This window comes from Haliotis rufescens, unplaced genomic scaffold, assembly GCF_023055435.1.
Source record: "Haliotis rufescens isolate VD_foot unplaced genomic scaffold, xgHalRufe1.0.p SCAF_1, whole genome shotgun sequence".
Lineage (NCBI taxonomy): Eukaryota > Metazoa > Mollusca > Gastropoda > Lepetellida > Haliotidae > Haliotis > Haliotis rufescens.
In genome coordinates, this window is record NW_025963779.1 from 87,369,346 (window position 1) to 87,394,363 (window position 25,018).

General features: G+C 38.7%; 1 protein-coding gene across 4 annotated transcripts in view; it reads left to right on the plus strand.

Annotated features, from left to right (window-relative positions):
- The window catches only part of LOC124147076 (chitin synthase chs-2-like), a 67,824-nt gene that overhangs the window by 17,445 nt on the left and 25,361 nt on the right, over positions 1-25,018 (plus strand). The window contains exons 9-14 of one of the 4 annotated variants that reach the window (XM_048402913.1): positions 4,008-4,079; positions 5,010-5,064; positions 12,053-12,108; positions 13,235-13,384; positions 15,394-15,505; positions 23,862-24,113. In XM_048402913.1, the coding sequence (XP_048258870.1) occupies positions 4,008-4,079; positions 5,010-5,064; positions 12,053-12,108; positions 13,235-13,384; positions 15,394-15,505; positions 23,862-24,113 (697 nt within the window). Of the gene's footprint in view, positions 1-4,007; positions 4,080-4,695; positions 5,065-9,478; positions 9,591-11,458; positions 11,567-12,052; positions 12,109-13,234; positions 13,385-15,393; positions 15,506-23,861; positions 24,114-25,018 lie in introns of those variants that run through there. The other 3 variants (XM_046517684.2, XM_048402917.1, XM_046517683.2) reach the window with 3 other exon arrangements.

The window sequence follows — 25,018 nt, forward strand, 5'->3', positions numbered from 1 at the left end:
TTTTGTATGTGTCATATCTCTGTAATAATTCAGGCAACATCTGCTTACCAATTTCATCTTTATAGGATCAGTTATAATACAACTGAAGTAAGGTAAAAAAGAAACGTCTTTTTTTATTAAGCTCTGTGACATAGGTTTTAGTGTCAACAAGCATATGCGTTCGTGAACAATTATCACGTTCTCCATAACCAGAAACATGGCCACCAGTTGAAGAACACGCCAGCTTTATGAATGAGGTAGAAAGTCCGTCACCTGACGGGGAAACGTCATGGCTAACTATCGAGGGCACGTGTCTACTTTATCGTCTACATGTTGAAAACAAAGCTGGCGATGTAACGTCACCTTTTCTTGTCCCCAACAGAAGAAACACGTATCACGGTGTACTGTAACGGAAGGTCTAACCCGAGGTCACGGTGACTTCTGATTGTACGTGCTCAAATATGTACGCCCATTTAGACCTACTACAATCAGGTGATAGACGGGGATCCGACAGGGCTGATGCTATTTGCGTGAACTCTTTATTTGGACAGTCGAGAAGCAATTTGATCCAAAGCGGAACACCAGAGTATTTTTATCATGTAGGCCGATGTGAAAGATCTTATCCCAGAGAATTTAATTAAATCGACGGAGATAAAAACACAACACAAACTACAGCATAAAAGAACAGCATTCAGAGTTGTTTTATGGTAATCCACTAAATATTGCAGCGGGATATATTTCTAAATACTTCATACGAACAAATACTTAATTATTTATGCAATTTGTGTGAGTGGCTGGTGCTACCTGTAGGCTAGGTCATGCTCACTCTTTTCGCGAAAACCTGATTTCCAGTGATCCATTCATATTATTTTCACCCCTTTTTGACTGTTACGCCCAGTGAAATTTGTTTCGGCGGATCATCGGGATTGGTTATTCTCTGTCATTGACGTTTGATATATTTTCAGAAAACTTCTAACAGAAGTCTTCCCCTTTACACAGAATCTCCATCAAAATATCTCCTTATTAAAAAATTGATACATCCAGAAGAGAATGACGCAATACAACCTCCGCATGACACACGATCCACACTCAAAGTAAATTTTGTGTGAAAAACACCGTACCGGATGTCAAATTCGCTGGGCGTTAATTTCGTCTGTAAGCAGAACTCCAATCTAATTTGTAATGTTTGCGACTACGTAACGTTGTAAATACTGTGTCAGTCGGGGTGTTCATGACCAAGTCAAACTAGAATCCGTGTTGCCATTTACCCCGGCAGTTACAGACCACATTTGTGAGATTCCCCACCGCACTGTCCCCAGGCTTGGAATACTGCCTTGCCACCCAGAAGCAGAGGAGTCAACTATGCTTGTCTATTTGGACGACCCCTGCGATCTTTGCGGGTTCCACGTTCATGTGGTATTTCTCTCAGTTTCCGTATGTGGTTCAACTGTGGTACGCTGGCGCTAGAAGTTGGGTAACCCTGCATTCGCAATCCTCCACAAAATCGTAAAACGGCGAGAAAAAGGTTCCAACGACAGAGTACCGTTACATGGACGTCTTTGGGCATTTACTTAACGTTTGATTGAAAGACTTATCACTTATATGTCTTTTGGGATAAAACCGATGTATTCGTTTTTGGAATTCGTGTTTAGCAGCCGCTTGTGATATCCGCTGTCTGCTGAAATATATCGCAGACGGGCATAGATTGTTTTTTAAAAGAATTGGAACATACAAACTATTTCAGTATTAGTTAATTTTAGTTTATTTTTTTCGTTTAAACAGACACTGGCTTGACGAAACAGTTCTGTCATTTTGATAGTTGTTATTGCAAGATTATCGCCAAAAAAATGTTTCATTAAGACATGAATGCTCCATGTTGAATATGATGCACCATTCTGGATGCTTCAACAATAGAGGCTGTGCCCTGTGACAGATCTGTAGCGTTGTCTAAGCAGCCATATTGAACATAACACGGCAACGCCTCAGAAAGACCAGGGCCTCGTTCCACAAGGCGACTGTAGCGCTAGGACGATCGTAAGGCCCATACGACTCTCGTAGCGCCACGATCGGTTTGTTGAACGGGGCCCAGTCTCGATTATCCAGCGAAACTGACTCCATTGGGCGTACAAGGTTAAAAGTGGTGAAAATAATATAAATGGATCAACGAAAATCAGTGATGGTACCAGGTGTCATGGTAACCTTAGCGATTAGATAAGGGACCGGAGTACACGGTCGATCTCAGTCGTCTATGGCGCAGGCAAACCAGAAACCCATGTGTGTGGGTTCGAATCCCATGTCAGATAATGTTTGTAGTGTATTAGCATATATCCGTGTTCTTGGGTTCCACCAAAGTGTTAATGTCTGAGCCATGCATCACAATTCCTCTCTCATGAAGCTGACACGCCGTGATATAGCTAGTTAAAACTGTTCAAAGCGGTGTAAAACGAAACTCACTCACTCAGATGCTTAAAGAACCGACCTGTTAACTTTCTATAAGAGTGAGTGAGCGAGTATATATTCTAGCAATATCACGCCGGGGACACCAGAAAAGGGACTCATCCATTGTACCCATGTCGGGAATCGAACCAGGGTCTTCGGCGCGACGAGCGAACGCTTTAACCACTAGGCTACCCGACCGCCCTTCTACAAGAGATCGCCATGACTATTGTATATGGTAGCATAATCATGAGTTTCAAAGTTAATCTTTGTACAACCCAATGTTTTTTTTTAAAAATCATTACATATTTAACAGAATGGTTACAATACCTCAATCTCCCAGGTATGCGTAAATATGACACCGATGATTTTTAGTGATTCATTCATGTACCTTTCACCTTTATTTTTACATTTTACGCCCATCTGGAGTATATTTCGGCAGTTAATGGACGCTGATATTTTGTATTTACTTGTACCCATGACGTAGCATCAGCAACAACGTAGGTGGTGAATGGGGTGCGTTATCATAGTAAATGTAGGACGGGTGAATATTGAAAGGATTAGGATTTCTATAGGGTGTATACAAATATAGCGAGATGACACAACTAGATACAGCCTATTCACAGCTTGAAAATAAAGACGTGATCACATACTCCTTCTGTGTTGTAAAGACGGCATTATGAGTGTTTTGGGAGGAGAATACATGAGGTGTATCTTCTCATAACCTTGCCTCAATGACTAACGGCTTTATGTAACTGTTTATCAATAAATATAAGGATTGGGTATATCCATGTTGAAAAGAAGTCCCCAGTTTCTTCTCGATGGTGTAAGTGAGGAGCAAGTATTCGTTTCACTGACAATCCGGATGTTTCTGTTCGCTCGAATGAATCTTTCTAAAGTGTTTCGATTGTGTATTGTGAGTGGTATACATTAAGAGCATAAAAAGTAAGTAAATATTGACTTAATGATATATTTTATAACTAAAGGAAAACATGCAAATTCATAGAGGTTGTTTTCACTGATGTTCATCGTTTCAATGCAACAAAAATGTTATGCTGGAAGATAGATCAGAATTAGTTATCCCAAACTTGTTATTGATACGAGTTATAACGTCCCGCTTTCAATCCGACATTTTCATTACATAGTTATTTTTATACGTTTCATGTATGCTTCTAGAAACAAAAATAGCTTCCGAATAGAAACAGGAAAGCAGTTGGTACTATACAATTGTTGTTTACGTGATCTGTTTACGTTTAATACAATCCATGTAAATGACAGTACAATGACACTTTTTTATATTTATTGTTTTACAGACTAAGTTTAAAGTCCATTACCTCTTAAATACCAACACCGTCCCCCGTAAATATCCAACCATCGCCAGTGTCCCTCTTATGTAAGTTACGTAGTCTAACGTCACTTTCTGAATTCCAAAGTGACGTCACTTGGTCGTCATAGCTTCCGAAGGCAGGGTACTGTCGTCCTCAACAACAAACGGGCTTTAAACACGAGCCATCAACCCATGAATTAGAATGAAGGTATTTCAACATTGTACGAAACAGGTGTGTATCATGACGTCACACCCTCTGTTTCAGCTCATTCGCTACCAGGCCGAGGACAAAACACCAACGTGCAAACAACAGTAATGATGTTTTTCCGGATGATAGGTAAGAGGGGCCAGATGGGTGCTCCCAATTCAAACAAGAATTCCGTCAATATTTTCAGAATCAGAATTAACAATTAACACAAGATAAATCATGCATGAATTATTTATAATCAGATATTTCACTTTAGATGTTTTTATCATTATATAATATATAACTATTTGTATGAACGACATGTTTTTGATTGTTAAATACTGAAAACAAATTTGTGACTTGACCCCGGTTAGGAGTCTCAGTTTGTGGAAATAAATGAATTGACTAGGTCACTGATGCTACATCAAACACAAGGTATGAATTCCACGGTCAGGAGCTGCTGACTGATAGCTATTCTCTACCTACATGTAAAGTCAGACAGAAAGGACTACCCATCCCACCCAATAAGCAAGCTCTGCATACATTTTGATGTTTAATGCAGCTCATGGCTTCAATTGTTGTGGAGACTTAATTAGACAAGCGCCATTACCGGATTGAACCTACCAGAACCCGAAACATACAAATGGCGATCTTTGCAAACAACTCCTGTTCTTTGAAGGCTCCAGATCACTTTCTTGAAGATGTACTCTCCGTTTTTTAAGGACATTTTGTGTGTTTGATTCTGACGGATCGTGACTTGCGATTATATTCAGTGTTTGTTTTTTCGACGAATTCAAACACGTTTTTTGTTGCGGTAGATGCCAGTGCAAGCTCTTGACCATTAGACTTTAGATTTTCATTGGCCATTTGAGAAGAGACAACACTGGATGTGAAGTATTATCCTTGTGAGAACACACGGCCATCTTACAGTATAATAAACCGAGAATTAATCACAGAAGGCAGAACTGATAGCGGGGAGCAGTGTCCATTGCTATACTTATCAAACATTGGTGACATTTTCACTGTGTCAGTGACAGAGGATATACCATTGATACTAGATGTCTTGTCTCTTTGTCACAGATATGACCGTTCACTGAAAGACAAACATTCTACAACTGTGTCACAGTATTTCAAGGTAGGTGAACCTTTTTTTTATTGACTCACTGGCGTTGACCTATGTCCACCCTAGACGTAAATTAGCATGTGTTAATAGTACACAACCTGCCATTGGTACCCCGAAGTACAAACTTCAACTTACTTAACTTCATAAACGTCTGATGCCCTGGCTGGTGGAGGGAAGTGGGGTTTTGGTAGAGTTTAAGTCAACTAGAAAATGTTTAGTCCGATACATTAAAACTGCGCCCAACTATGCTGCAAAACAAATAATTTTCTTAACGTTTGTTTTATTTATAAGCAGCAAAATCTCCCGCATTTGTACTTAATTCAAACTTACCATACCGTTTTTATTAGTATCTGGTTCATCAATCACTTGATTGTCTGGTTTGTTTAAAGGCTGACATCGCATGGCAGGAGTACTGCTGTGCTGCGTCAGGCAATAAATACTTACTTTTTTATGCAAATTGTGTGAAAGGCGGGTTCTACCGTTAGGGCAGGACATGCCTACCCTTTTCGCAAACACCTGGTGTCATCACTGATTTTCAGTGGTCCATTCATATAATTTCGACAGCTTTTTGCCCTTTACGCCTTTGTATCGGCAGATCTAGGCTAGTTATTCTCAAAATAGACATGCGAGACGCATTAAGATCGTAATACAGTTGCGAATGTGCCGGGTAGAACTGTTTCTCAATTTCTCCAACTTCAAAATTCTCCGTCATTTGAGGAACGAATAATGAGTGTCGTCATTGTAGTGGTTGACGTCATAATAGAACTGCATCTTGCAAAGCTCCCTTTCTTTAGGGGATTCTGTTTAATATTTGCCATGCCTCTCGTGTATGCGAGTAAAGTGTATAATGTAAACATATTGTGTCAATATATACAGCGACATATGTGACCCACCAGGAGAAAAGGGACGTTATGGGTGCTTGGATACAATTGTGTTGTGACGTCATAAAGAAAGACTAATGACGTCAACTGTACAAACATATCCTATTTCTCTCTCGTTAGTTCGTAATGTAATAAAACCATTTTAAAACATTTCAGCTTACACGTCTACTTTCAATTAGGTATATATTATATTTACAAACTGCAACCATTACATAAAGAAAATGAGTCCAGATGTTTAGGCCATGTATCCCAGTAATAAGTATGAATTAAAGCTTATGAATTGTATTTTATGGACCAAATACACCGTAGTTATAAAATATATTAAGAAGTCAAAATGTAATTCGTTAGCCATGAGGTGCCTTATCTCATGGTTGGTCATGTGTTTTGTTTGTACTCTGTCATCGGTATTTCTATAATTCCATGGACTAAAAACCCTACATGGAACTCTACCATCACCTTCTCTAACACTAACGAGTTCTTACTTACTTTTGGCATGGTAGAGATGACGAAACACGCCATGTCTTCAGTGTCGAGCTGGACCCGTGAAGATCCGGGTTAGAATAGGCCTTCAGCAACCCATGCTTGCCGTAAAAGGCGCTATGCTTGTCGTTAGAGGCGACTAACGGGATCGGGTGGTCAGTCTCGCTTACTTGGTTGATGAATGTCATCGTATCCAAAATGCGTGGATCGATACTCATGATGTCAATGACTGGATGTTTTGTCCAGATTCGATTATTTACAGACCGCCGTCATATAGCTGGAATATTGCTGAGGGCGCCGTTAAACAATAAGCAAATAAATGCAATTTAACAATTGAAACCTCTCGCTGCACGTTTGCTTCCAAATTCAACGCCCTCAAATCTACAGTTGGCTAAGCTCTAAATTGAAAACACATTATGTTTTTCGCCTAATTATCCATAATGAATCAACGGTGTCATATAGTCATGTATGTCTCTGTCTTCAGCGACTAACACCTCACCAACAAAATCAATATTTGGAATATATGCTACTCAAGTTTTGATAGGGATAATGAAATATGAATCCTTTAAGTTAAGTGTCAATTTGTAATCAAACAAGTAATCAGTCGCTCACGGAATATAAGATTATCCTTAGCAAATCCTAATGGTATAATGTGGCGCATGATGTTAGAACCTGCCTCTGACACCAACGGCGACGTTAGATTGTCTAATTCACAGTATCTCTTGAGAATTGACATCATACAAATAAGCGTATACGCCTATATTTTTTAGTCAATAGATCCATTTTCTAGGAAAACAGTTCTACGTGATTAGGCCTATCCGTCCAATTAAGTCATGTGACATGCATGATGGAATGCAGGCAAATATTTGTGCCTGAGAGGTCGTCTCCTAATTAGTATGCTGAGCTGGGTATAAAAACTCTCTGTCTGGCTGCCCATTGATGTGTTTTAATTACCAACACAACTTGTCCTTTGCGAACGAAATTGCACAGATATATCATTGGCAAAAAGTATATATCAAGCGTAATTTGACATTTCTACCAGGGGAAAGAAACTTTGCGTTTTTAATTCTGTAGAAGTTCCTGCATGTGGGAAAGTGATTTATTTATTTCTTCATCCAGACGTGCAGCCTCACCCCACTCCCCCATCACATCAGAATCACTGCTGTTTATCTGCCTCGCCTACAGTATTGAGCAAACTGACACACCTGTATGTTACCTACCTCAAGTGTTGCAACATCACAGTCCATGCACATTGCAGCAATCAAGAAGTGAATCAACTTTAAAAAGTATTTCGTATTGTAACAGCTCGATGTGTGCGTAAATAAGCGTTAAGTTAACATTGTAGACCGGGGATGGTTATACAAACTAAAGGTCTTCAGACACAACCAAATTCAAACAATATTTATTAAAAGATATACTTTAAACTAATAAATTGCATCATCGTGAAACGTTCCACATGTATCCCTATTAATATACATAATACAGTAAACTACGGTTATAACGAACTCAAGGGACTAATTTTAGTTCGTTAAATCTGTAGTACGTTATAAGCATGTATACAACATATAAACAGCAAATGTCGGGACAAAAAAAAAAGTTTGATATATCCGTCAGTTCGTTATAAGCGTGTTCGTTATAAACGAAGTTTACTGTATTATGTATCTTAATAGTATAATGGTTTGAAAATAGGTACAGTATGTTTACAAGGCACACTGAGAGATGTGAGTCGTGACGACATGGCTTCAGCACACACCCTTGCAGAACACAGGTGTTAGCTGTCATCACCTGGCTACTAACTGCGTGGTAGCCCCTGGTACTCGCTCGCGTACACGCTACACGGGGGGAGGGAGGGGATTCTTGCAACCACTTGAATTAAATCTCAACACGATTTGGTTGGTGTAGGTCCAGCCCATGGGGTCACAGAGTACACCCTTCTAGGAAAATATAACCTTCAGGGAAGAGGATAACTGATTCGTCATTGTTTTGAAGGGACTGTCAACATTTTTGGGGAAAGGATACAACGAAAAGTGTTGTTTTCCTGTTCTGTAATTATTCAAGGCAGAAATGGAAATAACCGGTTAGGTCATAGCTGCGTCAATTTAACCGATTTAAATTATGTTATTGCATTTCATAGTCAGTGAGTTAATGCTGTACGTCACATCGGCAATATTTCAACCATATCGTCATTTCACAGAGGGAACATACACGATTATAACTGTCTGTCTGCTTTTTCGAACACAAAAACAGTGAAATCCAGAAGTCCTTCATATTTGCACACATCATCGAATGCACATCTATTTATTTTTTTTTTGGTACTTTTCTTTTACGAAATAAATGCTATAATGCAGAATACGTAAGTTGATAATTGAAAATATATACATTGATTGGTTTTACATAAACCTGTGACGGCATCTGCTTGGTGTTTTGTCTATTGTGTACATGTGGATATGAAGAAGACACTAGGCCTGGGATCATGAAATATGTATTTCCATTCACGAATATTATTTACATGTCAAAATATTCCACCCGAAATAATATTTAAAGTAGAGCTAGGAATGTCTTTCCATCCCACAACATGGAGTATATGAGTCAATTTATCACCGATGGGATATGCTAAACAGGATATTCCTATCTGATACACTGTGTCTAAAACTTGCATTGATAGTGATGAAAGCTTCACGTGATTTGGTTACCTCCCTTGACAAACATTGGCGGCCATCATTTTCAAACTGTTAGTTGCCATGCAGTTGCGTCAATATTTAACTACTTGGCGATCTCATTCGTAATTATGAAAAAGCGAAATCGCTGTATAACGGAGACATTCTTAGTAAAGAAAGTATCTGTGGGTTGTAGACCGGTTTTCCAAAGACGAATATTTCTTAAGTGGGTGAAGTCTTTAATTGTCCTCTTTGCAAATACATCAATGTTAAACAAAACTACAAAATACTCTTTAGGAAACAAGTTTCATTGGATTGATGGGAAGAATGGGAACGAACTATAACACGTAACCAGGGATGGTCCAAAGGCGTTAAAGGCATATACTAATCGTCGACATGTATCTTATGGAAGGACTTTAAAGAATTCCTATCGTTATTGTCGAAGCCGCAGTGTAAGGAATTTGTCATGGCACAGGAGTACCATAAAAAGCGATACAAAATCTATAAAATCGACGAAGAGGTTTGTTATTTTATTCTTAACTAACTGCATTTCTTATCAAGTAAACTAATATTAATAACGCATGTTCGGCTAAGATTCGGATATTCAATCTATCTTTGTGTGATTTCATGTCTGGACAACACCGATGCTATTATTAAAGTGAGTGAGTTAAAGCTTTACGTCACATCGGCAATATTTCAGCCATATCGTGACGATATTATTAAATAGTATATGGTATTGAGTTTACGTCTAATGATCATGACGTCATTAAGGCAACTTTTTCCCGCGGTATAAATGACCAACAAGGAGGTGATTTCACAATCTGTATCCTCAGAAATCAAAATATAGGTTCCGCTGTTATATAATATGTCATTTATTATATCATGTAGAATGTTATATAATGAGGTATTTGTAAAACTTAAAATTTATTTTCGATTTTTTTGTTTCACCTGGACACATTTTGTTTTACAAACAGTTTGTGTCACCGTGAAATGTCATGATCTCTGTCATCCTCTCTTCTCCTTAAGTACAGAGGTAAGTTTCGCATGTTTGGTCAAATATGCCTTGGCGACGTTTCCATAGTGATCAGCAAATTTACCCTCCGGTAATGATTTACTGAGATTAAATCTACTCGACCCGCGTTCATCTGACCTTTTCCAGATGTACAGCTAAGTTTAATGTCACTGTTTGGAGTGTAATAGAACTTAACGCGTACGCCTGTGCAAACTTGCATATCCTTTATATTCCACCTGTGTTATTAATTAGAAGGTGTCTGGAATGTATTGACGGAGACGTTTGCAACCCTTCAAGCCAAAGTGTTACCCTGTGTTTAATTATCTAACGGTAAATGAAGTAGATGGTTAGGAAGAGAGCTGTCACTATGCACATGTCATGTTTGTAAACTTGTTAGAGAGGATGATGTCATTTTGACTTAATCTGTTACTATAATGGTGAATTATAGAAAATGCATGGTCAATATTCAACTTTAAATAAGTTTCAGATGATATTGTTTGGAAATTTATGATAAAAGACGATGTGTTATAGTCCATATATCCATGTAAATACCATAAGACCAGTGAAGATTCGGGTTAGATTAGGTCTTCAGCAACCCATGTTTGTCGTAAGATGCGGCTAACGGGATCGGGTGGTGGCATGCTGACTTGGGTGATACGTCATCGTATCCCAATGGCGTAGTTCGATGCCCATGATGTCAATCACTGGATTGTCTGGTCCAGACTCGATTATTTTCAGACAAATATTGCGGAGTGCGGCAATTCAAATGCAAAGGCTGTGTTGTATCATATATAATTACACACGATAGACTGGTGCCATATTACAGGGTATGAAAACATAATGAATATCATGCGGTAGATAAAAAACGGGTTTCATTTTGAAAACACACGTAAAATAATTATTAAAATAAACTTACTCCACTGTGGATGAAGCTTTAAATTCCCCCGCAATCTGCATACATATTAAGTAAATTGTTACTTCAAAATAGATGCAGAAGGTGGGCGGAGTTGTGGGTGGGCAATGTTATGATGACATGAAGGGTGCAGTTAGCAGTAATTGCAGGTAGGATACTTGTAAGTCAACACTTGGGTAGAAACGAACTTCTCTAAGATGTTTCGTAAGGACCAGGGTACGTTAACAGATCCTTCAGAATCTTGCAGTTGTTCTTGAAGTTTGTTTTATAAGGGAGTGCTTCTTTTCAAGACTACCCTACTGAATGATCGTGCTGGAACTAGTTTAATTACCCGTTGTCAATGGTTCACCTCTGAAGTCGCGCCAGGGGCTAGGTGCTTGGTTTGTGACGTCATGGTGTAAAGTCTGTGTAAACCGACACACGTGCAGTCTAGCCGAGTCGTGTTCCTCGTGTGGGTGAAGTAAACCTACACGGCCTGCCTACATGTTGAGGCAAGTAGTCCCGCACCACCTCCTCACACACACGGGGATTACTGAGCGGGGTGGACGATATATCTCTCTGACCACCATGGGTACGTTGTATGCAAAATGAAACCTAGAGTTCGTATATATTATCAATAACCTAAGAAATTCCAAATATTTTTTTCAGAATTAATCGTTATTGTTTAATATGAATTTGAAATCAAGACATCAAAGCGTACACTTATACATTCCGTTCAGTATGTCTTTGTACGAAATCAATTAAGTAAAGAAAAACACAAGTAAACACTGACTTAAGATGTAGGAGTGTTTATCATTGTGTTTAGGAAACAAAGACATACTTAAATAGATTTGATGTGATTTATTTTTCAGGGCTATATATAACTAATTCTTCTTATACTGTTACAAGGCATTGTTAATTAGCTTCTTCCACAAAGAAATGTCTTATGTTGTGTTGTCGTTGTTGTGGTAATGACGTGGCCACCGACAACGCTGTCGAGCTACCGTGGTCATGCTGCCCCATGCTGTTACTGCCTGAACAGTATTCACAAGGATTTATTTGTTTGTTTGTTTCTCAGAACTCGCTGGTGGATCTAATGACGCGGATGAACTCAACCCAGCCCCATTTTGTAAGGTGCGTGTCTTCGTTTAAACATAACGTCCTGATTTCGTGTGATTCATTCACACTTTGCCGTCTCATAGGACTAACAATATCGATGACGTCACAGTGAGACTGACGTAGGTGTAAACACGTTTGAGAAGTCGTTATATTCATCCGCTTGCCCCAGTGCCAGCGATGGCGCAAACTATCTCTTAAGGTAACGAGGAACATGCATTTGCTTATATTACCTTTAAGCTCATTACATATTCAGGTATTTCAGTCTTCTCTTACAATTGTACTTTGTTTAGTCTGTGTTAAATTAAATTAAGTTTTAATTAATTATATGCATTGGAAATATATTGGATTTTAATACGAATTATGTCGCTTTTATTTTACGTGGTTTCTTTTTACGGAAATGGCTTGTTGAAATCTTAACCATTATTACAGAGTGACAAGGGTGTACGTTTGTTTAACTACGTTTAACAACTTGTCACGTTAATTTTGTTCAATTATATTGTTGTTTATTTGATAAGTTGATATTATCCGTTATATCATCGATAATTAGATGAGAAAATAAGATATACGTTTTATTACAGTTACCCATATCCTCACTGGAGACATTTAAATGTTTATATTTAACAATTCGATTAAAGCATGCCGACTCGTATTTGTTTAAATTGATTTCTTCATTTTAGCACTTCCAGATTTCTAAAGCGTCTGGAGGTCATTGAGTGCATTCTTTAAACTTGATTTTCAATTGAGGAATTTATTTAAATACTCAAAATAGGACTTCACTGGTGAGAATCTTCCTTGACCTGCACCAATACTTTTTATAACAGTCATTTGTGTTATATTTCATTCCATCAGGGCAAGTTCAAACGTTATGTTACCTCTTAACATGTTTCGCATTGAAGTTACGTGTACTATTGTCCCGGAGATGCTCGTGTGAGAACCGGCCTACTAGGACAGCGTATACTGTTTACACTCAATGTTGTCCCTTAACCAAGGCTATCAGTTACGAGTTCACTGTTCAGATCCTTAAGAACATTGCCCAAGTTCACACACTTTGGTATGTACCAACGTATACTTCACATGGGCTCCATATACATAGGTAGAGAATATAGAGATAGATTATATGTAGTAATCTTCTGTTTTTCAGATGTATTAAACCCAACGATCAGAAATCCCCGGACAAGTTTCAAGTCGAGCAAGTATTCAGCCAACTTCGTTCAAACGGCGTTTTCGAGATATCACGTGTTCGACAAATGGGATATCCCCTCAGATTTGAATTCGACGAATTCATTGACAAGTAAGTATTTCAAAGATTCCCGTATACGTGTCTTCTATGAACTCTTAATCCATGAGTGGACGCTATACACAGGTTATATACACCGGGTGTATACTCGACTGTATTGTCATCCCTGGACTGTTTTAGGAAACAACCCAGTCTTTGAGAGATAACATTATTTGTTATTCGGGAAAGGGTTTTGACGAAAACAAATCAAACGAAGCCAACTACGCCATTAAGATCAAGGAAATTAGTAAGTTTACTTAAGAATTGACTTTCACTTTGTGTGAGTTCATTGAAGTATGAACCTTCATAGAGTGAGGGCCAAACTGTATGAACGTCGGAGCTTGCTACTTGTTTACATAGATTTATTGAAGTAAATTGTGTTGATGTGCGAATTAGTTGTGGGACACGGGTCGGTATTAATATTGATATACACTTTGAAGTCAGAAAAGACGTTAATCAAATGATTTTTTAGTTTTCTCTCTCCAGTGATGTATTATCTGCTTGTGTCATAAAATGTCTTCAGGAAGTTACCTGACATCGGGAATCTTCTGTAAACAACTAGTAATATTTCCAGGCTTCCATTTAGTGTAAACACGGATCTTAATCATGATCTGTGTTAAGAAAGGCAAACAATTTCATCACAGCGTATTGTGCTGCATTTAGAATTACTGTTACAATGCATCCACCTATAATGCGATTAGGAAGTTATATAAATCCCTCAAAACACAGAAAATTAATCCCAAATGCCGAAATTAAAATTCTATTTGACAAAATCAAACAGCCATTTGATAACAGACAAACGCAAGCCGCGATAACCCCATGCAGAGTTCGAATCTCGCTTGTCTCTATAATGCTGCCATTGTCCGAAGCTACGTGCTGGCGCTGCTGCCAAACTGCAGGGAGGTGTGAGATATCTGCTGGAGAATGTAGCACAGGTGGCTCGTACGGGTTTCCGTACTTCGACAGGACAACGGCGTCTTTGATTGCCTGTCTTTACCCATACCTTCATTCAGGATAACTTGAATGTCCTTGCAAGCTTGACAAAGAGTTATAAGTCATAAAGACATGTGTGACATATCTGACCGGAGTGCAGCAAGGGTCGCGACTTCTAGCAGGCTTGTTGTTTTTGGGGCACAGATATAATCCCTCGACACTCCAGCCATGCATTTTGACCATGTGTGCGGACATAAGTAGGATAGGAAGCGCCCTCCCTCTGTTTAAGTTAGGGCATCTTGAATTCACAGAAGGATAGGTAAATGCACACTGCGGAATGACCGCATATCCCCTTCATGTTGAGTCCTGATTTAGCACAGGAAAAGCGGGATAGGAATTGCAAAGAAGCATCGTTGTTTGAGTTGTAATGTATTGGCGTATGTTCTCATAACCTCCCCCACCACGATGTTGAAGTGCTATGTGACTCTGTGACGTCACCTCAAGTTCTGGGCGTCACAGGAAGTCAGCTTATAGAAACAGTACCTTTATATAGGTGCATCACTTGCTGTTAAAATCTTCATCTTGAATACTTCATGCAGGCTGTGACATAAGTCAGTCTCCCTTTCTCCAGTTTTCTTATAATGTAATGAGAAACTGGCGTGTGCCTTATTCTCTAAGTGTTCATCATATTTAGATTTGTGAATTGTAGGACATTTTCGTTCCAGCGTTACAGGTAAAGATTTACTCTTCTATATACACTGTGGATGAACATAACTTACTTGCTTCTAAGTGTTGAAATACATTATGTTTACTTCTTTGATTGAATTGTGTTTCTACTTGCATGGTTCATTCAAATTTTAATTTTAAAACCTTTATCTTTGTGTACTTTTATTTATGTGATATAACATAGTGACCTTTGACATACTGGCATTCAACACGTCCATGGTTTCTATGTTATATGTATTTTTATTGACACATATTTTGTATTTATTTACGTTTTTATACATGAATCTAGTTTACTGGAGACATTTCTACGCAAGGTATATGCATTGTGTGATGTCAGTATTGATGTGCTTGCAATTGCGTTTAAGGTACAAGTTCCTCGCATTCACTCCGTCGGACAATGTTGAAGCGACGAGGGAGAATTGCGGGCTCATAGCCAAAGTCTCTGGGTTAGAAGACTATCAGCTTGGTGATACGAAGGTAGGTGTCTTGCTCTTCTTGCCAATGTCCAGCTTATATTCCGACTAACGGATTGCTCAGGAATGTGTTACTATAGAAATAGCTGCAATTATGTTAATTACCCACTGTGCTTGTTGAGTGAATACATATCTAGTGTACACGTGATTCGTATTACCAGTTACCTGAGAACTGTTCCTATATATACAATATTTAGCTCGCTATGTCGTTTTGTTTTTAATAATTCTAATTCTTTTTGTGTGTGTGGCTATTATCATATCTCTTGATACACTTCTCACAACTGAGAATATACAGTCCCATGATTTCCCCAGCGTCTGTTTATATTGGAATTATGAAGGGGGAAATACCTCGGACACTTTGGCAAGTTTCCATCCAGGATGCTTTCTCTATGATGCCTCATTTTGCTGTGAAAACTTTGCTTTACTTGCCGCGACTATTACAACCAACACCCCAGTATATGACCTTCTATTACATGATTATACAACCAATACCCCAGTATATCACCTGCTATTACATGATTGTACAACCAATACCCCAGTATATCACCTTCTATTACATGATTGTACAACCAATACCCCAGTATATCACCTTCTATTACATGATTATACAATCAATACCCCAGTATATCACCTTCTATTACATGATTGTACAACCAATACCCCAGTATATCACTTTCTATTACATGATTTTACAACCAATACCCCAGTATATCACCTTCTATTACATGATTATACAACCAATACCCCAGTATATCACCTGCTATTACATGATTATACAACCAATACCCCAGTATATCACCTGCTATTACATGATTGTACAACCAATACCCCAGTATATCACCTTCTATTACATGATTGTACAACCAATACCCCAGTATATCACCTTCTATTACATGATTATACAACCAATAACCCAGTATATCACCTGCTATTACATGATTTTACAACCAATACCCCAGTGTATCACCTGCTATTACATGATTTTAAAACCAATACCCCAGTATATGACCTGCTATTACATGATTGTACAACCAACACCCCAGTATATCACCTGCTATTACATAATTTTACAACCAATACCCATGTATATCACCTGCTATTACATGATTGTACAACCAATACCCATGTATATCACCTGCTATTACATGATTGTAAATCAATACCTCACTATACCACATAACACTACATGTACAACCATTACCTCACAAAACCACACAACACTACATGTACAACCAAAACCCTTCTATACCATCTGCCAGTACATGTACAACCATTACCTCACAAAACCACCTGCCAGTACATGTACAACCATTACCTCACTATACCACCTGCCAGTACATGTACAACCAATACCTCACTATACCACCTGCCAGTACATGTACAACCATTACCTCACTATACCACCTGCCAGTACATGTACAACCATTACCTCACTATACCACCTGCCAGTACATGTACAACCATTACCTCACTATACCACCTGCCAGTACATGTACAACCATTACCTCACTATACCACCTGCCAGTACATGTACAACCATTACCTCACTATACCACCTGCCAGTACATGTACAACCATTACCTCACTATACCACCTGCCAGTACATGTACAACCATTACCTCACTATACCACCTGCCAAAACATGTACAACCAATACCTCTCTATACCACCTGCCAGTACATGTACAACCAATACCCTACTATACCACCAGCCAGTACATGTACAACCATTACCTCACTATACCACCAGCCAGTACATGTACAACCATTACCTCACTATACCACCTGCCAGTACATGTACAACCATTACCTCACTATACCACCTGCCAGTACATGTACAACCATTACCTCACTATACCACCTGCCAGTACATGTACAACCATTACCTCACTATACCACCTGCCAAAACATGTACAACCAATACCTCTCTATACCACCTGCCAGTACATGTACAACCAATACCCTACTATACCACCAGCCAGTACATGTACAACCATTACCTCACTATACCACCTGCCAGTACATGTACAACCATTACCTCACTATACCACCTGCCAGTACATGTACAACCATTACCTCACTATACCACCTGCCAGTACATGTACAACCATTACCTCACTATACCACCTGCCAGAACATGTACAACCATTACCTCACTATACCACCTGCCAAAACATGTACAACCAATACCTCTCTATACCACCTGCCAGTACATGTACAACCAATACCCTACTATACCACCTGCCAGTACATGTACAACCATTACCTCACTATACCACCTGCCAGTACATGTACAACCATTACCTCACTATACCACCTGCCAGTATATGTACAACCAATACCTCACTATACCACCTACTACTACATGTACAACCAATACCCTACTATACCACCTGCCAGTACATGTACAACCAATACCCCTACAACCTGAAACTGCAACTACGACTACAACCAATTCCCTTTCTCCTGCATTGTGCGTTATGTCCCGTAGAATGGATGAGTATATATTTAACGTCAAATCAGTCGTTTTGTTTACCAAAAAGTGATTATAACCCACGAAGTGACTCTCTCCAATGATATTTTTGGGATTGCACTTTCTTAGTAAAGAACAGATTCTAGTACTTTTGGGGGGTTGAGTTCTGTCCGGGATTCTAACGCACACTGCCAGAGTGAGGTACTTAATTGCCAGGACACAAAGTCAGCGATCAACCCACTCAGCCACCGAGGCTGCCACATGACGATGATGATGATGATGATGATGATGATGATGTATACAAATTAACCATGTCTGGCTGAACATCGAACTGTGTTGTTGCCGCTCTAGAAGTGTTGACTGTGAGAAGGCTGTGAACTAAACGTTACATGCTGGCTAAAATGACGTAATTCCGTGTTCCCATGGTGCTGTGAATCGTGTGTCGGAAGTGGGGGGTGGGGTGTGTTTTGCGGGGGGAGGGGGGGGGGGGGGGGGGAGTATGACACGAATCGCGGGATACTTCAAACACCCATCGCCTTGTTCCAATCCCATCCCAGGTAATTGTTCAACTTTATGCTTTCTTTAAAGGTTAATGTGTCACCGGGTATGCATGAATCCCAATTTCTTATACTTTATAATGTAATTTGTTTCGGCTCTTTGAAATTTGTAACACGACACAGAAATGACACACATGTACTCTTACATTTCGTTTATAATTGATTTTTAAGATTTTCACCTATTCGTCCCTAATCCAACACACTATAAACACGTATAATGTGTTGGATTGTCACATCGATGTGCCATTGATTGATGTGATGGTACATATTAGCCTAGAAGGGTACGGATAAGCTGTTTGTTTGACACATTCCCGAATCTTCTACCCAATCACCACGAACTCTGCCGCCACTGTAGTCTAGATACATGTCTGACAATCTTCTCATAGTTCTCACGTGTTTGAAGGTATGTCCTTGAAGACAACTGTACATTTCTCCCGGGAAGGTATTCCAGATACCAGACGAAACAATTAACAATAAATAATCAGCTCTGCTTCAGTGACATACTATGGATTCTGTAGACGTTTCGGTGGCATTTCTCGTTACGTGTGCGAGTAAGTAGGTTTCCGTCACCTTGAGAAGTTAAAACAAATGGCAGGACATAAATCGAATGTCCCCCTTCTTTACATACCCCTGGTCAGAGTTTGGGGACTTGGGACGGTGGCCAAAGACAGACTTAACACCTCGGTCAGTGTAATCAACAAGTGTGGGGAACGACAGATATTTCCTGGGTTTTGTCTATAAAGTTTAAGTCTCTAAACAAATCGATTCCAGTTGATTTGGCACATTCTTTAGCTCTATTTCACACCTTTGGGATGAAGGTTCTGCTTCGTCTGGAACGAAGAGCAAAGCTTTTGGTGTTCCACTTCTTTTATATAAAGTCAAAAAAAGGAACTCTAAAATGTCCGAATTAGCATCCTAAGAACAATGGTATTTTTTACATTTTAGACCTTGTTACCTTTGAAAAGGTTGACTTTCGGGTCTGATTATGACATACAACACTTACTGTCAAAATGTTATTGTCTTGCTAAACATTTCTGATCCCATCGGCAGTGCTTGTTATTTTTCGTATTTGCACACAAATTGGTTAACAGGGTATCCAATGTGTACATTGTATGCCAATGCACGTTGTACAAGATTGAAATACCTACCTTTTTAACTTTCAGCTGACTTCGTACAGTGTCAATCCCACGTTTATTTCAAATTTGAAGCTTTTAAAATAGTTTAAGAGCTTGGGACATTTCTAGTATTAGCAGTAGACTGTGGAATGCAGGTAATCAATTCCATGCCAGTGTTTTAATGATTGTCAGGGTGAGTGGGTTCATCTTGTTTCCGGCCTCTTCCACTCCGAGTAAAGTCGCAATAAGCAAGGCTAAATGAGGACCTGTTTTATGAAACAAGTTGATATTATAAACCTAAACCTTTCTTTAATGTTTATTCATCAAATTTTTTATAACCTTTTCAATACCTAAAACATTAATTCCGATTATGATGTTCAATATAGTAAAGTTTGTTTATAACTAGAACTGTTAACTCGTTACTTCGTAAAGACGATGCAACTTAATAATCCAGTACAGCCTCTTCAATACTACGGCTTACATCGACACTACAATGTCTCGAACTACTGATAACTCGATATATAGATGGACCACAGGATGTTGACATGAAAGAACCTGTATCGACTCCAGTATGGGTCTAATGCTCCCTTTCCTTCTTTCAGTGTTTTACCGCAGATGTTTTAATGGGTTTGTTCGTTCAGTTACGAATATCATTGCTTGCCTGGATATCACACATGTCGGTTACACGTTTAGACTATGAATATTCATTTGGCATTGTAGCAAATATTTCTCCTGTCACTGGGGATGATTTTTGACTGCGATACTTTCCGGCCAATGACCATAGTTAAATTAAATTATGATTGTAATGTTTTGATAAAGTCTTATTTTCAAGTGTATACCTTCTTTGCCCAGCAGTTTATATTGTATATATTCATACAAATAGTCCAGAAATAACGATCTAACTAACATATACCATCTAGATGCATATAGAATAGAATGATTATTTACACGTTTAAATATTATAAATTGAAATCTGTAATAATGACAGAACCCATTTTCTTAATAACCTGCTTAACATCATTTATCGACTTTACTTGGTTTTCTAATAATAATTTAAAGTACTCATTTCAGGAGTCACGTGATAAATCCCGTCATTATTTATCCAGATGCCTCCTGAACGGATCACAATCTCCAAATAGTTAACAAGATATTCTTGTCTCCAAAAAGTCACATGTTAATTCACCTAGAAATTATGCTCATATTTGAGACCGCTCTACAAACAGGAGTCCTACAAAGAGATAGTTTAGCGGCGTTTCTGAACTTGACTTTGTCTCGTGAAAATCGATGAAAACCTGACATCATTTAATGAATGCGGATAAATAGAAAGTGTGCTTCTCTTGCAATATTTCATGTTAAAATATCTTCAAAGAGGACTAATCAAGATTACAATTAGTTTAATCCCCAATTTCGGGAGTTAACCTATCTTCCTTTTAATTTAAAACCATGTCTGAATTCCTTAGGAACACTTATTTTGAGTCACACAATAAACAGAAACGATCCCTCAATATTACTTCATTCTGAGCGCTTCGTCTAAAAAAAAAATCTATACTTCTTTTTCTGGTGTAACATGCCTGAAGAAGCACTTACATTTACCCTGTTGTCACTGGTGTAACCGCTAAATCCTCTTCAAATACACTCTGAAATAAAAGTCGACATGACAAGAACACAATGTTCTTTCTATTCCCTCTTTTGTCAATATAGACATGCCTCTGTTTTCCCTATATAGTATCTCATGGTTCTACAAATAATGGTTTACATACAGTCAACATGTGTGCCCTATGTTGCAAAAAAGTGACAATGCTTCCCATGCATTGATCAACAATTCATGCAATACCTACACCCTGACACGGCCTGAACGACAGCATCGGATACATAACCATATTTATTTTTTAAAGCAAAAAATCGAAACGTGTCTTAAAAAAACTGACATAAAAACTTTGAAAGTCAATGAAAGACAGACTGTCAGATATGCAACAATGAGTCCTTTGGAAAATAACGTCTTAATCAAGAGACTTTTTCAAAAAGGCTAATTGAGATTTTAACAATGGAAACCGCGCTAAGTGCAAAAAGGACCATTGATAGACGCACGTATAGACAGTTCTCTAATTGGCTTAGGGATATTCACTTCTCTGCAGCTAATCTACAAAAAGGATCACGTGCCACCATGGCTACGCCATTGATGCTTTGAAGTCAAGGTCAATTAAAAAAATCGTTAACTCAAAAGAAAACATGTCTTTCAGAACACATTTCATATCTTAATGTTCAGAACAGTTTAGAACTTAATATGAGTAAAACATTTTGAAATCGTTTGTCACTTTATACTTTCTGTCTTTTGAGATGGGTTGGATTATGAAAGTACATGGTGTGTTGTTAGACTGACGGGCTTATTGCGGGTCAAGGTTACTGACTGCACATGTGGTGCACTTGTCAACACGTTTGTTGCGCCTTGGATCGAATCCATTAGTTTTAGCATAAGACTAATTAGCATAGTTTGACAGTGGCCATGAGTCACGTGACTCTAGCTAACATGCTCATCCATAGGATTAAAGAACATGTATGCACTCAGATTACCCAAAGAAAAACTATCTCCCCCATAAAATACAAGCTCGATCAAACGTATTTTAAGGTGTCAGTTATGCTGTCAATCATTGTTATGGCGTAAGCGTTATGAAGTTTGTTATGTGTTTTGACGAGGAGCGATAATACATGCCACACGACTTGTCAGGATATGTTGTGGATTATAGAAGAAGCGTCTTCTTGCTACCTACGTTCAAATAACCAATCAGAATCACTTGGACAGGAGACAAGTCATTACTCATTTCATCTCCGATAAATCAAGGCCACCAGTGTCTCCTTTCTTGGAGTTGTAGATGACGTTTTCCAGACATCATAAAAAGTCTTTGTTAATTACAAAGAGTGATCGCTTTCAAGGTCACAGTTGTTGGTAATTACAAAGATTGCCTTGAAGGTCTGTGGAATGGGGTTCAGTTGGCCTTTAAATAAAGACAAGCTCCTTTCCTCCTGCCAGAATTCTGGAAATATCAGAGATACCTGTCCCCTCCCTATGGGCCTCCACAAGTGTACGTTACATTCATTAATGGAGATGCAGTCCCTTACTGGCCGATAGCTCATCTACAACCTTGATGATAGTTTCTGGCAGGCTCTGTGGTACAAGACTTAACCTTCAACTTTTGGACTTGGGATGCTAATTGATACTGCTATCGAAGATATAAGCCACACTCTTTGTATAAACAGAACCATCCCTATGACCTGCCATCATTATAAACAGGGATCGAGGTGTTCCTGCGCATATGGATTGTAATTCGAGGCAACATCTATTGATCAGGATTCTCTGTAAAAATGGGAGGACAACATGTTTGCTTGCTGGAAATATGGCATTGAATTGGTGAAAAACTGACATCTTCAACAGAGCGCCAAGGTTTAAATTGTAAAAAGTGGTGTGTATATACGTGGATACATTGCAGGCAGGATCATTACAATATAGTCCTTCCTTTACCAGGTGGATGGATTTACCACTTGGCTAGCATAACTCGTGTTGTAAGTAATTGAGGGGCTATTTCAATAGTTTGTTACCTTAGTGGACTGTCACACTGTGTGTTGTTAAATGATTGTAAAAAACAACAATGGACACTGAATGTCTTTGAATTGAACAGATAAAGAATGGAAGGAATTTGTTAAGTATTCTTTTCTTAAAGATTTAACTCCTTTAATAATTGCTGCAAATTCATCTGGTGCCAACGTGACTGTCACTTTTTAGGTAGCCCTTTGTCCATCTGGATCAAATGTTTGGAGATACGACGTGGTACGGTGTTTGATTATGTGATTAATATAAATTAGAGGAAACTGGTGCATCTATCACTCACTGTTGTAAGACAGCAAGAGGCAACGTTGGAAGTCCTGCGATAACCATGTGTTTGTGTGGCAGGACTGTGCGTTCATTTGATTAGCATAGTACCTAACTGCAAACTGTTTTAATTATGACACTTTTTGTTTCTAAGTTTATTTGTAAATTGCAAAAGTGGTCGATACCGAAAGGACACCAACACACAAATCGCTCTCCCTCTGAGCATCCTATTCTTTTATCAGTTGAACCACCCCACCCAGACTTCTTGGCAGATGCAGCACCAAATCTGCCCCTCCCTCTGCAGTCTAGATAATCCACCCCCATCAGCTGCACAGTGCTGTCTCGTTACAGATCTTCCTCAAGCACGGCGACGAGGATCTCCTGAACACTCTTCTGCAGGAACTAGAGAGCAAGGTTGTGCTCATCCAGACCCAAGTCCGAGGATTCCTGGCAAGAAAATTCCACAAGACATTGTTGGCTCTCCGGAAAGAGAGGGCAATCATGGACGACTTCAACTTCGAGTCCACTCAGTTCAAACACAGGGACAATAACAACGAAAACCTCAAGCATAAAATCCACAATATCAACGATGATGATATTGATGTAAGTTACTTTCTTTTGTATTATTTCTCTCTTTTCTGCTCGTCTGTTTGATTATGGATGTGAATATGTTCTTTGTAAGTGATAATACATAAGTTAGGTAGAGTATATAAAATACAGCTTTTAAGCAATTTGAAGTATTCATCTGTGGGACAATTCTGCATATTTTTATTAATATGTATATGTCTAGGTATATGTTACTATAGATATCTCTGTTTTTATTGCCATTATAATCACAAATATTTGAAGGATATTCATAAAATAACGTACGTCTTATTTGTGTTATTTTCGATATCAGCTCGCAATCATTTATGACAACATATACCCAGTATACTGGTATTGATTGTATATCAATTAACTATAAAAGCATAGTAGTCTGTCATGGTGAATTCAGAACAAACCCCTGCTAACATATTGTCCTGAAAACAATATGGTTGCATGAAATCTGGTTTTACAAATGTTTGGTGTAATAATTCAAGAAACGTTTCAACACCGCCATACTGCTAAGTCTCTTGTCATGTTGTCCTCATTTCAAGTTCGCAGTATGATCATAAGTTCAAATACCCGGTCCATGCAAGCACGACGCATCAGTATATTCCCTGATCCCATAATCTAATAAAACAAGCCATTATGTATTGATGCATCTGACTCTGCATCAGATGTCTATTTGTTTTATGTCTCTCACTTTATATGTTGTTGAAAAAGATATGAAGAGGCATGCAGGTGTTGACAAAACGCAGTGATTCACGCTGTCATGAAATGTAGCACATCTCTGCCTCCGTCTCTGACTTCTGCCGACTATGCACATACATGCATTGGACGTTAGTCCCATATATGTCACAGAGCACCGGACATGCGCGGAATGTCGAGAGTGGGAATGCTGCGTGATCAAACTGAAAATGGCGACA